We start from the raw sequence: 18,323 nt of genomic DNA on the forward strand, positions 1-18,323 counted from the left end.
AGATTTTATTGGGGTAGACTTGCAACATCAGCAAATTATCATGAACGAAAAATATTTTGAAAAGTAAACAATAATATTGTTGGAAGTTTTGAAAAGTAAACAATAATATTGTTGGAAGTTTTGAAAAGTAAACAATAATATTGTTGGAAGTTTTGAAAAGTAAACAATAATATTGTTGGAAGTTTTGAAAAGTAAACAATAATATTGTTGGAAGTTTTGAAAAGTAAACAATAATATTGTTGGAAGTTTTAAAAGCGACGACCTGCAGAGCTTCGTTTGTAAACTAATCCCAGAGCATCCACTGGAGTCACTATGGAAGTCATGCAGAATAGAAGTAGTGGTGCATTTTCTTTTTCTGATGCTGTATGGGGTCGTGCAGTCACATTTCGCCCAGTTTTCCCATTTTCCCCATGCACTTTTATGCTTTCCGCCTATACCACAGGTGGAAGGAATCTTGCAAACATCTGTTGCGATATCGATCTTCATTTGGTTCATTCCAACAAAAGCATCATTCAATCGGCTTTCCTTCATGCTTGAGTGATCACTGGAGGCAGTAGTTGGACGGTATCTATAGCGATTTTGCTTTCCACAAGTTCTGCAAGAAAAAGTTACAATCTGAGTTATTTAATTTTTTAATGTAGGCTTGGTTTACAAATTCATTTCAATGACTAGTCAATGCTACGATTCCTGCTCTGCAAGTGCTGGTAGGTCTGAGTTCGATACCAGGTCGAGTCATACCAGTGACTTTAAAAGCGGTATTGATTGTACTTTTCTTGCGTAACGTAGTGAAGATAAGTCGAGTAATAACGTGATGACATCGTAAATGTAATGCAAAATTAAAAGTGAGCCCTGTCGCGAAAAGATCTTAACAGTTGTAGAGCGACAATAAATAAAACCATAATAAAACAAAAAAAACTCAATGCATGAAATACTCCAAGCCTATTTATAGTTATTTGAATAAATTACGTTAAAGTTAATACAGTACAGTACTTAAAAAACTCGCTTAGACTACTCAAACTTAAAAAAATTGCACATCAATTTCATAACATAACATTTAATCACAAAATAGTTAAACAAATGAAGGTATCTTCAGTTACACGATAATTTGTTATTCAGAATACCGTATGAAGTTTTATCTTTGCGAACTATGTGCAAAATAAATATGATTATATAAATAATATGATGCGTTCTACTGGTACAAATGAAGCTAAACTATCACAAGATGTATAAAGTGATAGTTTAGCTTAATTTGCACCAGTAGAACGTATAATGTTATCTAAATGCCTGGTGAACCACCTCATTCAATTTGCAGCATAAATATGATTATTATTAACTGATCACTGTTCTTCCACAACCATTGCTGACAAGTTTATGGCTGAGTAATTTTGCAGTAGGCCAACAGCAATTTTCACTCAACATTACTTCAAGCAAGATGTCCAGTGAGACCAAGGGCACCAGTCGGACTCGACGGGGCATCCCCCACACATTATCGTGCCATTTTCACAGCGGCAGGTTTGTTGGCAAGGCTCAGTTTTCAAAAATACCTAAAAAATAGTGAAATGAGTGTGTCACAAACCCTACAGAGTGCACAGAATAGACTAAGTATAATGAATAAATGCAACTAGCAGTTTTACTTCTTGTAGTGCAAAGTGGACTTCTACCTGACTATCAGCAGAAGGTTAGATCAAAGCACTGCAAAATTTCTTCTGCACTGACTTTTAGGTTGGTTTGTATATTTATTATCATTTCATTTGTTTATTATTATTTATTTTTGTATATTATTATTTTCATTATTATTTTTTTCATTAGGCTACTAATGTCGATCTTTGTTCTGCAACTAGCCTAAGTATGTTTACGATTGAGTGTTGTTATGGCAGTGAAAAAGGAATTCATCTTTGAATTTTTGAACAAAATTACTAACTTCACCAGAGTTGAAGTATCTTTTGTCGTAGACATCATGGCATTGGCATTGCTGTGATAACACACACGAACGGTTTCGTTCCAACATGTAACCGTCAGGACAAAAACAACCAGAATTGCAACTGGATGAGCAAATCTGAAATAAAAATACTTATTCTGATGCACTCTTCAGCATTCAATTTGATATGAACTTTTCTACTTTTTGTTTTTTACAAAAAAACTTAAATTTTGACAAATTAACCCTTTCCTTCCCGAATTATTTTCCCGTATTTCAAAAAATTTGAAATTTAGGCCATATTTTACTTTTAACTTCCAAATATAAAATTTAAAAAAAAATTTAAGATATGTTGGTTGCTATAGCAACAGCGAAATGTTGCCGTTTGGCAACATTGGTAAAAAGTGGTATGGATATCGGTAATATTTCAAAAAAACACTTTATAATTTCTGGAAGAAATTTCAATGTTTCCGTGTACTGCATGTTGAGAAATTAAACATAAACACATATAACCGCAGTGTGCACAGCAATTAAAACGAATTCGGTACCAGTAGGCCTAATGTCTTTCGTCAAAGGGCGTCCCGCTGACTAAAATCACTTGGTGTGAAAGGCCAAAAAGCAGTTGTTTCTTCCATTCAAGCAGAGTCCCTATAGTTATATCTTCTAATGGCCCTGCAGTTATATCTGGATCTGGATTATAATCCGGGTCAACAACATCATCATCACGATACATTTCTCCATCCCCATCTTCCACATCTGACTCGATCCCATCAGGGAGCAAAATGTAATTAGTCGCATTATCAACTCCAAATCTCTTCGCCATTTTATATAGGTAGCACTAGTAACTAAACAGTAATTTTTGACAGATAAGCTGCAATAAACAGAGCTAACATCAATCCTTAGTTTCAGCCAAACACTTACATTCACTTGCCTAACTTCCCATTGTTGCCGATCGGCAACATCGAAAAAGAAATAATTCTAGAAAGCGCAGCACATGAAACGGAAGTGTGCTCTTCCGATTATGTACTGTACCATCACTAATCAACACGTTCTCAAACAAAATTGCCAAATAGAGCCTGTTTATCATTCACAAATTATCACATGCAATATTGCACTTTCAGTAGTTTCAACCACCACAGTGAACACGTGTGTTTGATGAAGCAAAACATAAATACGAAAGACCAGTCAAGCGAAACAAAAGTCTCAAAGCAGTTTAATTAAGTTCAGTTTGTGATCTAATCTTCCCAATGTTGCCGAATGACAGCAGATAAGGGAGAAAAGCATCACAAAAGTTGATGTTGCCGTTCGGCAACGGTGGGAAGGAAAGGGTTTTAAGAAATAAATATAAGACTTTCCCATTTTTTTAGATCAGCTATTTAATAAAAATTATACAAATTAACGTGGAAAGCAATCGGGTGGATTCACTTGGAAGTTTTCTTAATGTGCCTCACTTGAAATTGTTTTGATAAATGTATGAGCTAATTATCCATTGCAGGTCAGTTAAAGTGTTTATTCTGCTTTGTCTATTTGAAAAACAAAGAAGTTTGGTTTTCACGCTAGAAATGCAAGTTAATTAGCTTCAAGAGTTGAAAAATAATTTGAGGTTTTGTAGAAATAGCCTATTGAAAGAGCTTTTTTAAAATTTAAATTGACGATTTCATGTGCTGAAAAACTCTAATCTAATTTTTAAACTATTGACAAAGATCGGTCATCGAAGTTCACAGGTTATGGCTCTCAATTTCTTTTTACCAGCGACCTTTTTCAAACAAACACTTACTGTCGCTCCAGAGCACGTTCTGGTGCATCTCGGACCACATTCGCTATAGCGACTTCCAGCAATCACGTTTTGACAAGTGTCATCGTCGTAAGGCACCATAGATGTATTGAGGCACGGTGCCAGGGTGCTGATATCTTCACAAAGCTTTGCTTCTGATGGAAAGCCAGTACATTTTCCACCTTAAAGATATATATCAGTATCACATTTAATTATCAATTCCAGTAACTTACTGATTTTAGACTTTTAACTAAAGTTTTAACAGTATGGTAAGACAATGTTAAATTTTTAAGGAAAGACTTGTTTTCACATCTAAACAAGTCTAAAAGGTTAAAGTTTAAAAGTCTAAACGGTTAAAAGGTTGATTGTAAACCCAAAACAAGATTACGTAAACTATTAATTTTTTTTATTGCTTACCAGTTTTGCATCAACACGGTTTTACAATATCTTGCAGTGAGTAAAACAATTTTCAATTCACTGATAAAGCACGCAGCTAATATATGAAGATAAAATGCATTCTGTGTTAAAAAAAGCGTTCATAGCTATCTTAACTAGGGTGTCCGACGTTTTTTCGTAAACAGTTGTTCGTAAAGCAATTGTTCGTAAGCAATTGTTTGTAAAACAATTGTTCGTAACATTAATTCTTCGTAAAACAATTCTTCCTAAAGCATTTTTTCGTGCATGCAGTTAAAATTTGATGTATACGAAGAAATGCTTTACGAAGAATTGTTTTACGGATTTCATTATACGAAAAACAGTTTACGAACAATTGCTTTACGAACAATTGCTTACGAACAATTTGCCTATAGTCCTTAACTAGTTAACTAGTATTTCTTGTACATGTAAGTTTTTTTTTTTTTCTTTTCAAGGCTTAAAAAGGGCTAAATGGATAATCGAAAACGTTTTCTCTTTTAATTTAATTTTGTATTGTTGTGATATTAAATGTTGTAGTGCTGCTAAGCATTGTTTGTATTTAATGAACTAATGGTACACTAGGCCTAAGTTTTGATTCGGTTCAATTTATTTTTATATCTGACCATAAAACGAAAAAAAATATTATAGGAAAGCAGGGACCAAGAAAAGTTAAAATGGACAAAACGTAAACGTTAAGATGGGTTAAAACCGAAAAAAAACCTTAATCTTGCAATCGAAGCAAGGGAAAAAAATCGTTAATTAAATGTAATTTGATTTCTTTACAAAAGAAAAGCATTGTCTTGTTCTTGTGTATAATAATCGATCATACACTGCAACTATAGTATACAGTACTTCCATAGCAACGCAAGCAGTCGGCGATATCGACAGAGTCTTTAAAAAGTGATACATCAAGATCAGAATGGGCCGGAAAAGCAATTTTAGTGAGTCGCGCAATGTTAACTTTAATAAAAAGGATTTGCAAAATAGTCTATTAGATACTTAAAAAATATCTAAACAATAAAGGCTATTTTAATGATACAAAAAGTGCTCAATGTCATGCGAAAAAACCAAGCAAAGTAAATTACATCAAATAGGAGGCGCCTACGGAAAGCATCTGCCTATTGAGGCGAGCATTGCAAGATTTTATGAGCAAAGCCTCATGGATTTTAGTATCAAATTTGGTGAAGCAGTTACGTACAATTCTAAAAGACAAACTTTTGCAATTTTTAGTTTATTTTCATGTTATTACGTTAAATGCCGTCTGGTTGTTGGTTTTATTTGTCTATAGTTAAAAAGAATTACCTCTCTATCAAAATTGTATCATTCAACATGTCATACAATGTCATTAAAACGTTGTAATAATATTAAATTCTCATTTATTTTGGGAGACAAAATAAAATTTTGTAGTGGCGATTGCTCTTCTCGATTGCTGGCCATGCCCATTGCCCATGACAATTACCTCCTTCACAGATTCTAGTTTTAGTTCGATAAGCGGCTTCATTTGACGGTTGTCTTGGTGAACACGTGACAGAGCATTCCGACCAATGAGACCACATGCCCCATGAAGCGTAACGATCACAGGATGGAATGAGAGTGATGTCACAAAGAGATGTCTGGGAGGTGGAACCGGTGCAGTTGTTCGAGCTCAAAGTTAAAAAAGTTAGAAAAATGAGCAAATTAGCAAAACACAAAGCTCCTCGCTTAGTTAAAATAACAAGTGGACTAACGTTAAGCCAAATCGGATTCAAAGATTTAATTCTTGGAGAACATTCAGTCATAGAAGCTAAAGTAAACAAATTATAACTTACAGTAGTATTGCTCATAGCCGAAACATAATTAGTTTCATTAATCGTAGAAATAAAAAACTATCTAACCATGAACCAAACTAGCTTTACAACTTTGCTAAAAATACGTGCAATACTACTATATGTTACGTCTTGGCAATGAAAGTCCAAGTCGTTTGCTTCTGTTATTTAGTGCTAAATTAAACTGGTGTTAAACACTGTGATGCTATAGCTGATTTCATATGTTTCTGATTCAAGAAAATGCACCTTCCATTAAAACTTTAAATCTACACCTTTCAGCTGACACAGTTTGTTCTTTTAACTTTAATTGAATATCTACAAACGTTTTTTGTCGTATCCAGACTTCCGCCCGGTGGTTGAAGATTTAGATTTTAAGTGGACAGGAAGGCAAGGAAGCCAGTCGTCGTGACCATCTTCAGGCGTGCATTTAAGTGTCTTGCCAAAGACACAGCCGCATGCTCTTGAGCAGTGTCGAGCCAATGTCCTTTCGAGTGCCGTAGTAGGCTACAAACGATGATTTAACTTAATAATTTTTCTAGCTGGGAGATGTTTAGCTGAAGCCGCCCTATACCTTGAACCAACAGAATAGCAATTGCGATATCGGTGGCGCCATGTGGGAAAGTTCTTTTCGAGGCAGGTTGCGCTACATGAGCCCCATGATGACCATCCGCTCCAGCCTTTCTTTGCTTTGTTGGAGCCCTTTTCGCACAAGTTAGGATGACCTATTTAAATAACGTACACTATCAAAAAGATATAGTTTTAACAATTAAAGTAATTTATTTAATGATCATCTCTGTCTTACCCAGCCAGCAAAGTTGCTGACTTGTTGGCTCAATATGAATAGTAAGGAACCAGAATTTTGAGCCAATTACATTTAAAGTTTCTGTATAAAATGAATGAAAGAACTAGATTAGTTTTTGAAGAGAAAACATATCAAGTTGCAGTTTCAAAATGTACCACAACACAAAGAGATTAAAATTGTCTTTCACCTGTACAATCGTTTTCATTTTGCACACATGGCAAGACATTGCAGTCTTCTTGCTGTTCTCCTCTGTGGCGACACCACGCACCAATATATATTTCACTGATTGTGTTGGTGCTAAAAGAGACAATAAGATTATGAAGAAGTCAATTTGGCACAAAAAGCAAACTTTGCTTTTTCAAATTTGTAGATTGTTAGTCAAATTAGCCTACTCAGTGTGATACTTTAACTTCGATGTCCTTTTAATTGACAACTGTTCGAAAGAGACTAAATTTAAACAATGCTGATACGAAACTATACACTGGATGAAACTTAGTCAAGCAAAAAGAGCCTCATGCATGTAAGAATACTGATCTAATTTCAAGATTTATGTCTTCATTACGTTCCAACTTAGAATCGAAAAAGCATTTTTATATTCTTGAAAGGAAGTTGAAACACCATCAACTTGCAATCTACTTAAGCTAAGGTTTTTTAAAGAAGTGGAAGAGATATTACAATTTACCGACGACGTAGGTAAAATAAGATCATACTTTAAAAAGTAATTTATGAAATGTTTCTTGTAAAGCAACAATCGTTGCACCACATTTAACTGCAAATTTGATAAACCATTATATATGAAAGGTAGCATTTTATAAACAGCGTATACGGGACATGATCATAAACCTTGACGTCACCTAAATCGTCGACGAATTCCCACGTCACATGGCTTGCTGCATGATGTCCAAGATGACCACATCACAACGTCATCAGTTTCGTCAAAGCACGACTGGCTAGGATCACAGACAGATTTTCCGTTTGAATTGATTTTTGGTGCACAAGTGGTCTTCCCCCCACTGCACGTGCAAGTAGTGCAATCACCTATGTTGAACTTGCTCCCGGGCCTGTTAAGGAGCAGTCTTTTGACATGATACCAATAATTTTCACTTGCTGTAAACGGTTTACCTGGTGAAATTTTATTCGTATGCAATGTTTTGTAAAAAAATAAATTACAGAAAGCTGGCCTACTAAGCTCATAGGCCTCCTCAGTGGAAGACCTTTTATATGAGGAATAATGGAGTGATTTTACATAATAAGTTACTGATAGGAAGTAGCTTAGCTCATCCGAGTCTTTGAAACTATTATCGTTAAAGTTTCTGAAGCAGTAAAATCGACAGATTTTTTATACCACTTAATGCAGAGAAAAAAGAAAATCATTCTGATGCAAATCACATCCATCTAACTTACCAACGAATTTGTTTGAACCCGTAGCAGTTACACTTATCCTGCGGAACGCATTTGTCACCTTGCCAAAACAATCCTTCGTTGCACTGGCAATACTTCTCTGTACAGTTGATGTCGCTCTTATCAATTTTGTCACAGGGTTCTGCAACTGCTATTTCAGAGCTGAGCTGAAAACATGTTGGTCCTGCAAAGCGTGTTGTTTGGAAGTGGCGATTTCAGTGGTTTTGCCAATTGAGTAGTTTCATTAAAATAACAAAAATTATTTGAGCAGTGAGCATGCTAATAGCCTACTTTATTATTTGAACAGTAGTCTTGTTTAAAGATCTTGTGAAATGTAGGAATGGTTTTAGGCCTATACTACGAGATATGTTATGCACAATAATCATTAATCTGCTTTGCTTTTGCGTCAATTGTTACAACATTCGAAACAATGCAATAAAGCAATAAATATATATATCACATTATACCGAAAGCAATAGAAAAGAGTCATGCAGTCGTCCAATCGCAGACAGCAAATAACCGTTTTTTTTTACATTGATTCAACTTTTACAGACGTTGAATCGTCTGCAGACGTCGAATCAAATTAAAAAAACGGTTGATTTGCTATCCGGGATTACCTGTTCCCATATGGGCAATGGGCATACCATTAAATGCCCTAGCAAGATACGTGCTCTTGGTGAGGGGTCGAACCTGCAATCTTTGCTACTGTAGGTACATCCACATGAAATATTAGGCATTCTAAAGTTGTTGGTAAGAATACTTTTAACTTTTTATCGAAACCAATAATCAAAATAATCTTCAAATTTAGGAATAACGGATTGATGTTTTCGGAACATGCTAATCTTTTAACTTACCGTTACTGCAAGAAGTCTTGCACCCATATCTCAAAGATGAGCCACTCGGGCACTGTTGCCCATCACAAGGCGGAAGCAAGCATGACCTGACCTGAAACACAAATCGATGTGATTCGACATGGCAAGGTAATTTTGGGATTAAACGTCAAGTTGTATGATTGAAATTAGCAATACTTTGTCACTTGGACCGCTGCAAACTTCAGGATTCGAAGCTTGTGATTTTTTACAAAGGCGTCTGCATGTTTGAGTCCCACCGTCACAAGATCTGCGATTAATCAAATTGTGAACTTGTGCACCAACAAAAGTAAATATAAATTTACTTAGTTTTTTTAGCCTACACGTTGTCAAGTTTTTTTTAGATGACCAAGCATTCCTACAATTAAATTTTCTATTCAAACTTTTGTGAAGCTTGTATTTTTAAAGTTTGGACCGAGTTAGCCGCATATTAAACTTGAATAGCCTTATGCAACAAAAAGAAAGTATTAAATTAGTTTTATAGTGTTATACGTCAACTACTACACATTTAAACAATTACTTTTCGGCAACATTGAACTAATGCGTCACTATAATGGCAACATGTTTCAACATACTAGTTCAAAGGAAGGGGCTAATGGGCTGCTTTCCGAATTTCTTCGTTAATGAGTTTTAAATTGACATATTTGCGTGGTTCAAACAAAAAATAAACCAATCCACCTGTCACATGTCGACCACTTTGACCATGACGACCATATTGGTAATGTTGGACACAATTCAAGGCCACACTGAACTGATTGTTTATTGAGACCTTCGCACTGGTTTTTACTGGATTGGACAGGAGTTACTGTAAAGTTACAAAAATGTCTTGCAGAAACCAGCAAGCGTGGCAGAATAAGACAGACATATTATAGAGAAAAACAGTTACTCTTGCAGAACTAAACTTGTCAAGTCTGTTTTTTTAAGTGGCACAAGAGATTTCGATCACAATATTAGGCTACGTACAATAGCCTGAGCAATATACATTTCACTATCACTTTCATTTATCATTGTAAGCTACTGTATGTGGCATGACATGTATTAAAACCGGCTTGGTCTTTAATGCAGTAATCACTGCATCTGGAAGTTTTCTCAATTGGACTCATCTGGACACAGTAGTCGGGTAGTAGTCAATAGAATTTTTAGTTAGTTTATCTTGTTGTCATAACAATTGGCTGTTAGTTTTGTGTGATTACTAAACATAGATTTATTTCAACGTTAACTATATGATATATTTATTCTAATTCTTACTGAGTTTATTTTGCTTCTTTAAGCATTCTCGAAATCTTCGTGTTGATCCTGGCAACTTCAATGCTGAGTTTTTCCTGAATATACAGTATGTGCTACTTTACGAAAATATAAAAGTTTGTATTGTTTTTATAGAGTTTTTCACTTTTAACTTTTTTCAAGTGGATTACGCTTGAATTCATGTAAAAAAAACAGCGTTTATTTTTATTTAACATTGGCTTACATAGTATCAATTAAAGAAAACATTGCGCTTTCAATCAAGCAAATGGCAGTCACATCTCCTCTGGTTTATCATGACATGTCAATGAAAGTGCAACAAACTGATTTTACATGCCAAGTTATGTTGGTTCATGCTATAAAGCCATAAAAATTGAATTGCAAAAATACAGACCACAAAGAACTTTGGAAACTGCAATGAAAAGCAGCACTGTTTGTTCTGGTATTTAAACTGTTGATAGAGGTTTCTATATGAATTCTAATCATCTATTGAAAGTAACCTAAACGTAATCATAGTTTTATGAACATAAATTGGTTTTTAACCTGGGGAAACACAACAATCTTGAGATTTAGTTTGCCAAACTATAAAACTCCAACAAAAAGATATTTTTAAAGTCCGACTACACATTTATTCACTCCTACACCGATGTTTTAAAAATAAAGTTTATGGCTTTCTCACATATCCAAGCACGTCCGGCTGCATAGTGACCAGGGACTCCATGGTGACCACTTCCATAAATTTGTTGATTCTCCAGAGCAAATGTTATCTGTACACACCAGCTTTCCCATCGTGCAAGTACAAGTGTTGCAATTTATGTTTTTGCTTCTTCCAGCTGGCAATTGATCTTCGGTGATCGACAGATTCGATGAGCCACCGATCCCACATGAACATTTCTCAATTGTCACACAAGCGTTGTCCTGAAGATGAGAATTTCTTCTATGATGATAATGTTTAAGATTAAAGCTACACAGCTGCGTTTTAATGATTTATCAATATTGCAAATATTCCAGTGCTACAACAGATTAAACTTGTTCACATTGACTTGTGCTACGAACGCCGATGGTCAGATTTCAGGTGGTGAAGTATGGAGGGAAAATCTAATGCGTTATTCAAAAGATACAGAAGTATTTAACTTAATCTGAACAAAACGTATGACAAGGTAAATGCAAAAAACACTGATGGCTTTTAAATTTTTTTAAATCTTGCACCTGTTTATGTTGTCCTTCTGGGCAACTGCACAACCAAGTGCATTTATTTGTACACATTTCTCTGCGAGTAGCAAAATCGTTGCAAGAAAAGGCACATTTGACACATTTGTAGCTCATGTGGTTAGGGCAAGACGAACACAATCGATCGCTTCTCGGATTCTTACAAACGCGATGTTGGTGATGGTGAGAGGGTTCGTCAAATTCTTCACAAAAGCATTCGTCAACAATTTGGTCATCAACTGCAATAAAAATATTATGACTAATTCCTGGTTAAGACTTGACAATCTATTTTAATTACTTTTTTAAAGACTTTTTCGATGAATTGTTTTTATTTATTTTTGATAATTTTTCAAATAGCAGCCTGGTATCTTTTCCAAGATTTATTTGATGAGGTTTTATTTTAGTTAAAAGTGTGGCCTATACAAAATATGCCAAAAGCAATCACATTTACTTGAACATTGTCTTTTTCTGGATTGCGTTCCAATGCCACATGACGATGAGCACTGGCTCCATGCACTCCACTTTGTCCACATAGGAGGGCATGGCCTGTATGGACACACTTTGGAACTTTGAGGAACTCCATCACAAATGACAGCGGAAGAATTGACTTTGCCAGTAAGCACTGGTGATCTATAGCGATGCCTCTTGCCTTTTATCCCACAAGTTCTAAAGTTCAATGCGTTTGACACGTTATTGATGATAATTTAATTGTTTTTGTGTGATTTTAAATTTAAGAGTCCAGTATTAATTTGTTGAAATTCACCATTATTCATAAACATTAAATAAAAATGTACTAACATTGATGACAAAATAAAATCCACACAGATTACAAAGTTGATTTGCATGAGTGATATACCAACATTTCGGTATGTAGCCTACTTTTAACTGCTTGTATACCTTACAATAAATACCTGTCACACGGTGACCATTTTGACCACTCCGACCAGGCGCATACCTCCGCACAGTCAAGCGAGCATTGTATTTTCCCGTCTTCACAAGAACATTCACAGCCGTTCAATGTAAACGTAGACAACGGATTATAATTAGCATGTGCTCCTGTGCACCTACAATATAAAAAATCATAATAATGTCTTCAAAAATGATTGTCGAAGTTTCAGGTTTCAAGTTCAGGTTTCGTTATTGCGAAATTTTTTTTTTTTAAAGTTTTTGTATAGATTTTAGTTTATACAAAATGGAACCTGCATTGTTCTTTGGTGACGCATTTATCATCCTGCAGAAAATTTCCGTTTGGACAGAAACAGCCTCCGATATTATTAATTGATTTGCACGCAGTTTTGCAATACACACTGTCACTTAAATCTTCACAAGTTTGAGCACACAACCGAAGCTTTGAACATTCTCTTTTCTTCACGTAAATTCTTCCTCCTGAACATAAACCTGAAGAAGAATTGTAAGAAGCCATTTCAAGTTGTTTGTCGGACAAATACTGTACATTTTGATTTTGCGAACAAGAATTTATTGTTCAAAAGCATTTATCATTGAACTTGGAAATATTTTCTCGGAATTGGGTTTCTCAATTGAAACATTTTTTAAAGTATTAATACGAGAACAAAAGTTTTAAATTTTTAACGTTAGCCTACCTGCTGTACAGGGCGATGGGTTGCATACTTTCGTTTCTAAGTGAGCGCCTGAACACTCGCTACCGCCGTTTAGCGGTGCTGGTGAGTTACATTTTCGTCGTCTGAATTGAGATCCACCGCCGCAAGTGAGACTACATTGAGACCATTGTTGCCAGGACGACCAGCTTCCATTTTGATGGCACGATGCAATAAAGCATGTTCTACAAAAGAAACAGTTGCTTATGTAAGATTAGTTTAAATAAGTTTGGCTTGCCCTCAATCCAAATAAAGAAATTCAAACCCATTATGGCAAAGAGTCTGACACTTACGATCGCAGAAGAACTTGTGTGTCAGGTGTGACCAATTAAATCACAAGTTAGTAAAATACAGTAAAAGAACAAACTACAACCATAAAAAGAAAATGCATTTTCAATATCAACAACGTATTTTTCAAAAAATGAAACGAAAACAAATTCACGAAGTTTCGTTAAATATCTTCAGGCTGATAAAAGACAACCGAAATATAAAAGGATGAGAACATGATTTCTGACAAAGTCGAATTTATCTTTTTCTGATGTTTTGAGAAGAACGTATCGTATGTACCGAGATCCAGACCAAAGACATGATGTAAACACAATAGCTCACTGAAAAACTTGAAAATTGTCTTCATAAATTGTCTCTTCCTCTGATCCTGTTTGCTTAGTTACTCCTCTGTGTCGAGTTTGTTTTCCCAAGCCACATGATTGACTGCACGTTGACCAATCAGACCATGTTGTGTAGACACACCCTCCTTTTGCGGTAGTGACATTGTAATGACGACAAAGCTCTGTATCTTCATCAGACTTGTCAGGGCAATCAAATATGTTGTTGCACATCTCTTTGCTGAAACATAAAAAGCAAAATTTTTTTTATGAGATTATTCAGTTCTGCAAGCATAAGGAACAAAACAACACAAAAACAATTGAAACAGTGTTGTGTGTTTTCTTAGGCCTATTGCTAAAAGTATAAAAATTATTTCTGCCTTGACCCATGTGGTCACAGCGGTAAACCATAATCTCTTCGTGGGAAAATTGTAACATAAAGTTCCTGGATCCGTTTGTCTGCATATAGTGACCGAAAAAGAAACACTCCTTGAAACGTCTATTCAATAAGTGTATTCCTGTAAAATTAGCCCGCGGCTATCGAAATCGAGATGCAACGCCTTACACCTCTAAAAAATGTCACTACGATACAGATTACTTAGATAAAAGACGGAGAATTTGTCCAGCTAGCAAGCACTAAATAAACCAGTTAAATGTGCGACCGACTTCCAACGAACAACTTCAAGAATGAATCAGAAAAATTTGTGATAACTCAAAGGCACGTCAGCAGTAGTGTGACGCAATATTTCATGTTTAAACAGGTTTCAAACCGAAACAGGTTTCAACAGGTTTGACACAAGTCTTACGAACGATGGTGCAATTTTGGCTCATGTTTTAGGAATTTCCATGACGTAATATTCAGTAGACTTGAACGGTTTTTTTATGACGTTTGATTAGGTGAACAATTGTCTGGAACACCATGAACGGAGACAATACTATTGTAAAAAAAACGATCAAGCAAGCTTTGTAAACGCTTTGGTCACAAAAAATTCTTGACAACTTCTATAACTACTACCACACTGTATATCAACTATTTTAACCTTCCAATACATTCTCCTGTTTCGGAGCATTGATACAACTGGCATGTATGTTTGGTGCCAGTCATTCCATTTGTACTTAAGTCGTTACCAGTAGAGTTGAGCTGAAAAAAATAAAACAAGCAAATGTATTTTTGTGTTGAAATTTAAGCTGCAATATTCGTTTACAATAAACGTTTTGAATTTTTAGACTGCCCTGAATCAATTTGTTTTTGGGACATAACAAATGGACTTGCAGTCTCGCTGCAAAGCATCTAAACAATTGATAATAACGTTTATACTAAAACGTCCTCAATTCATTCACAGTGGCAACAACTTCTGTCTGTCGAGTGTGATGATGAAAAAGTCACCATCATTTCAACACATTGTATTAAAATAAGCTTACAGGATTTGACAAATGTCTTACTTGTTGTCCAAGGTAAAGTACAAAAATATACGGAAGAAGAGCATTTCTAATAACTGTGTAAAATGTTGCTTTTCAAATGTATCGTGTTTTACTCTTTGGTTTCCTAAATTTATTTTAATGGTTTTTGGACAAAGTAATAGGCCTATTTATATTAAAAGTTTCACTTGCTTGATCATTTACATCATCCACCGATGGTACAGTTTGGTTTGGGCTGTAACTGATTATGTTCTCTCCAATTGATGAAAGCCCTGAAGAAGTAAGATTAACAGCCGGACCTGAAAAAAAGAAAAAAACACCAATTCAACTTTTGTTACTTTATTCTAAGCTGTTAGTTACACAACACAAATTGTACCCCATCGCTTGACATTGTTACGATAAAGTATCTTTTTAATGACGCTACACAGCTACAAACAGTAGCGTTAGCAAGAGGTTCCAGAGAGTGTTTTGAACTCGGGTCGGGATGATTTTAGGGGCCCATAAACTTTCCAAGAGATCCGAAAAGAAGAATCCACCACGTATCCTTTGGATATAGTCCATGTTTGCTTGGAAGTGCCTTGATTTAGGGCCCATGGATCTCATTGGTAGGCTACCGGGTTCAAATTATCCTCTCAACAGCCTTGGATACAAATACGAGATGCGTCAGTGGATTTGTTGAAAGCTCAGTTGAGAAAGCTTTAAGCGAAACATATTTTTGTAAGCTACGACGTGTGAACATAGCCTACCTGATTGCAAATTTGATGGTTGACAAAAACAACAAGACGTTTTGTCGCTAGGCTCAATTAGGGTCCCATGGTCACCACAGTTAACAGCAGATAAGTCACAGTGTCTACAAAATTATAAAAAAAATTGTTTTAGAGTTTGATAATGAAAACACACTGATTAAAGTTGGTTTTGTTTCCACTAAATTTAAATATAAAGATTTTAAACGAATAACAACTAGGCCTATTACGTGTATATCCTCAACATCATTAAAACGGAGAAAATAAGGTATTGCGATTTTACTTTTATTAGTTGAGTAAGTCTTATGATAATAAATATTTTTTGAGATTGTGAGAGTCTTTAGCCTCGGCCTTAGGAAGATTTTTTGGAAAATGAATGAAGAGCAGTCTATGAAATGCATTGCTCAGGCATAAGCCCGGTGAGTAGAACTAACGGCTTGATTTTTCCGTTTCTTAGTTTATAGAATTTGAGAAAAGTTGATCATGAAAAGTTTAGCCAATGCGTCACAGTGTAAAAGTTAAAAATGTCGATATTTTACAAAGTTGCACCAAATCATGATGTATCAAATGACTTCAATTGGCCGGTGTGCTGTTACAAAATCAGTTAGTTTAGTGAATTGCTTTTTGCTCAATGGCATGCTTTGACCATGAAGCGACTGTGCACATAACTGAGATATAGGCTGCAGAAATTTTTTAAATGTAACTTCAGTATTTTTGTAGTTATGTCTTCAATAGACTATTTAGCAAACTGAAAGCAGTGTCGTTATGGAGTAGTTGAAAACATTTCACCTATGTGATGATACTTTTGTGTTGGAGATGCTTACTTTTGGCAGATAACTGTGTTATTTGCTCGGCACGTACAGACATGGCAAGGCTTCTGCTTCCATTGCTCGCCAACTTTTTTTGATGATGCTTTTTCTCCACTTTCAGCGACGTCGCACGTTATGCACGGTGCAGTGGGACAGCGACGTGATTTTCTATAAATTCCTTTGCAGCGTTTGCTGGATCCATATCTGTGCAATGTAAGCAATTGAGTAAAAGGTCTGATATTAGACCACAGTGCAAGCAACAACACTTTTCCAGTGAGTAAAAAGTTTTAAATTGTGATCTTAGGCGACTGGGCAAACCTACATTAGCTATCAATGTTTCAAAGTCTCAGAAACTATATGATACTTTCTTCAATGTGACCATAACTATTTCACTTATACTACTTTTAGTCCCTAGGCCTCTATAGGCCTCTTTAGCAAGTTTTTGTGAATGCGTTAGTACTAAAAACTGTAGGAATACCCTGTTGGCATTATAGGAGATCTAAACGACCACTGGATGCCATTTACTCCACATGGTCCGAAGCAAGGACCCCATTCCGACCACGTGGTCCATCCACACAACTTGGAGGAGTCACAAAGTGTGTCCTCGATACAGCCCTTCCATCTTCCTCCGAAAGAGCACTGACATCTTTCGCAGGATTCTTTTCTTGTAACTTCTTCACCTCTGTTGTACATCTGGAGTTTCAAGATGGAAATTGTAAGATCACCCGTTGAATAGCCAATAGACAATGAAATTTATCTCACGGGTATCACAAAATATTTGAAGTTTATCTTTTAAACACTAAAAAATTTTTACACTGCAAAGTTTTTAACCAAATGTAAATTCTTTGAAACGATTAAAGGGTCTTTTTGTCCAACATACCTTTCCTTTGTAGAAGCAGGGACAGTCATTGATTGGCAAGCAATGATTACTTGTTTCATTTATTGTGACTAAACCATCCGGACAATGACAACCCGATTTGCAACCGCTTGATGATGGCACACACAAAGCATCACCTCCAATTACAACATCACGGCAAGTTAAGGGACACTCCTTGACATCAATTACATCATTTCCATCACAAGAAAATAAATTCTTGTCACCTAACATCAAATAAACATATTTTAAATCAAAAATACAATACATCAAGCCCATTAGTTCGACCAGTTTTGTTTGTAAATAAAGTCGCTTTAGCATGGGTGTTGTTGTTTAAGTGCATTGAAATAAATCATTTTCAGAAATTTCTATAAAATAACGAAAATCCTCAAACATCGAAGCAACGAAGATCTGCATGTGCTAATGTAATAGCTGGAAGTGTAGCCTATTTAAAGCCAAGCCCTTTGCTAATTTTTTTCCCATCAACATTAGGCCTACTGAAGTTGTATACGAAATGTTGCAATTGAGACTATTCTAGCTATGCTGAAGTGCAACCATTGAACACAACCTAGAAATGTCATCAGCTTCAAATTATTGAAAGGCAAGGTGTTTAGATCCCCACCAAATTATGATAGTTACAAATTTATTAAACAAGACACCCTGCTACTATCAATCTTTGTATTTGATACATTACGACTCAGCTCTTCGGAGTTGAGTATCTGTCTTGTTTCTATCTTTTATGACTGACTGTAATATGGACCATTTTGTGTCGGATGCAAAATGCAAATAAATAACCATACTGACTTAACAATCCGCATAAGTCTGC

The 18,323-nt window shown here is 35.5% G+C and overlaps 1 protein-coding gene across 1 annotated transcript in view; it reads right to left on the bottom strand.

Annotated features, from left to right (window-relative positions):
- The window catches only part of LOC145788351 (SCO-spondin-like), an 89,993-nt gene that overhangs the window by 21,761 nt on the left and 49,909 nt on the right, over nt 1-18,323 (bottom strand). The window contains exons 38-61 of the mRNA XM_082600127.1: nt 17,504-17,724; nt 17,102-17,316; nt 16,676-16,827; nt 15,264-15,370; nt 14,693-14,793; nt 13,657-13,893; nt 13,033-13,232; nt 12,631-12,829; nt 12,343-12,495; nt 11,883-12,097; nt 11,432-11,670; nt 10,902-11,140; nt 9,140-9,230; nt 8,966-9,056; nt 8,115-8,295; nt 7,565-7,771; nt 6,898-7,007; nt 6,480-6,630; nt 5,563-5,747; nt 3,693-3,871; nt 2,514-2,729; nt 1,922-2,056; nt 1,423-1,544; nt 263-595 (exon numbers count right to left, since the gene is read on the bottom strand). Coding sequence (XP_082456253.1) covers nt 263-595; nt 1,423-1,544; nt 1,922-2,056; nt 2,514-2,729; nt 3,693-3,871; nt 5,563-5,747; nt 6,480-6,630; nt 6,898-7,007; nt 7,565-7,771; nt 8,115-8,295; nt 8,966-9,056; nt 9,140-9,230; nt 10,902-11,140; nt 11,432-11,670; nt 11,883-12,097; nt 12,343-12,495; nt 12,631-12,829; nt 13,033-13,232; nt 13,657-13,893; nt 14,693-14,793; nt 15,264-15,370; nt 16,676-16,827; nt 17,102-17,316; nt 17,504-17,724 — 4,279 coding nt within the window. The remainder of the gene's footprint in view (nt 1-262; nt 596-1,422; nt 1,545-1,921; nt 2,057-2,513; nt 2,730-3,692; nt 3,872-5,562; nt 5,748-6,479; nt 6,631-6,897; nt 7,008-7,564; nt 7,772-8,114; nt 8,296-8,965; nt 9,057-9,139; nt 9,231-10,901; nt 11,141-11,431; nt 11,671-11,882; nt 12,098-12,342; nt 12,496-12,630; nt 12,830-13,032; nt 13,233-13,656; nt 13,894-14,692; nt 14,794-15,263; nt 15,371-16,675; nt 16,828-17,101; nt 17,317-17,503; nt 17,725-18,323) is intronic.

Source organism: Aplidium turbinatum, chromosome 2 (genome assembly GCF_918807975.1).
Source record: "Aplidium turbinatum chromosome 2, kaAplTurb1.1, whole genome shotgun sequence".
Lineage (NCBI taxonomy): Eukaryota > Metazoa > Chordata > Ascidiacea > Aplousobranchia > Polyclinidae > Aplidium > Aplidium turbinatum.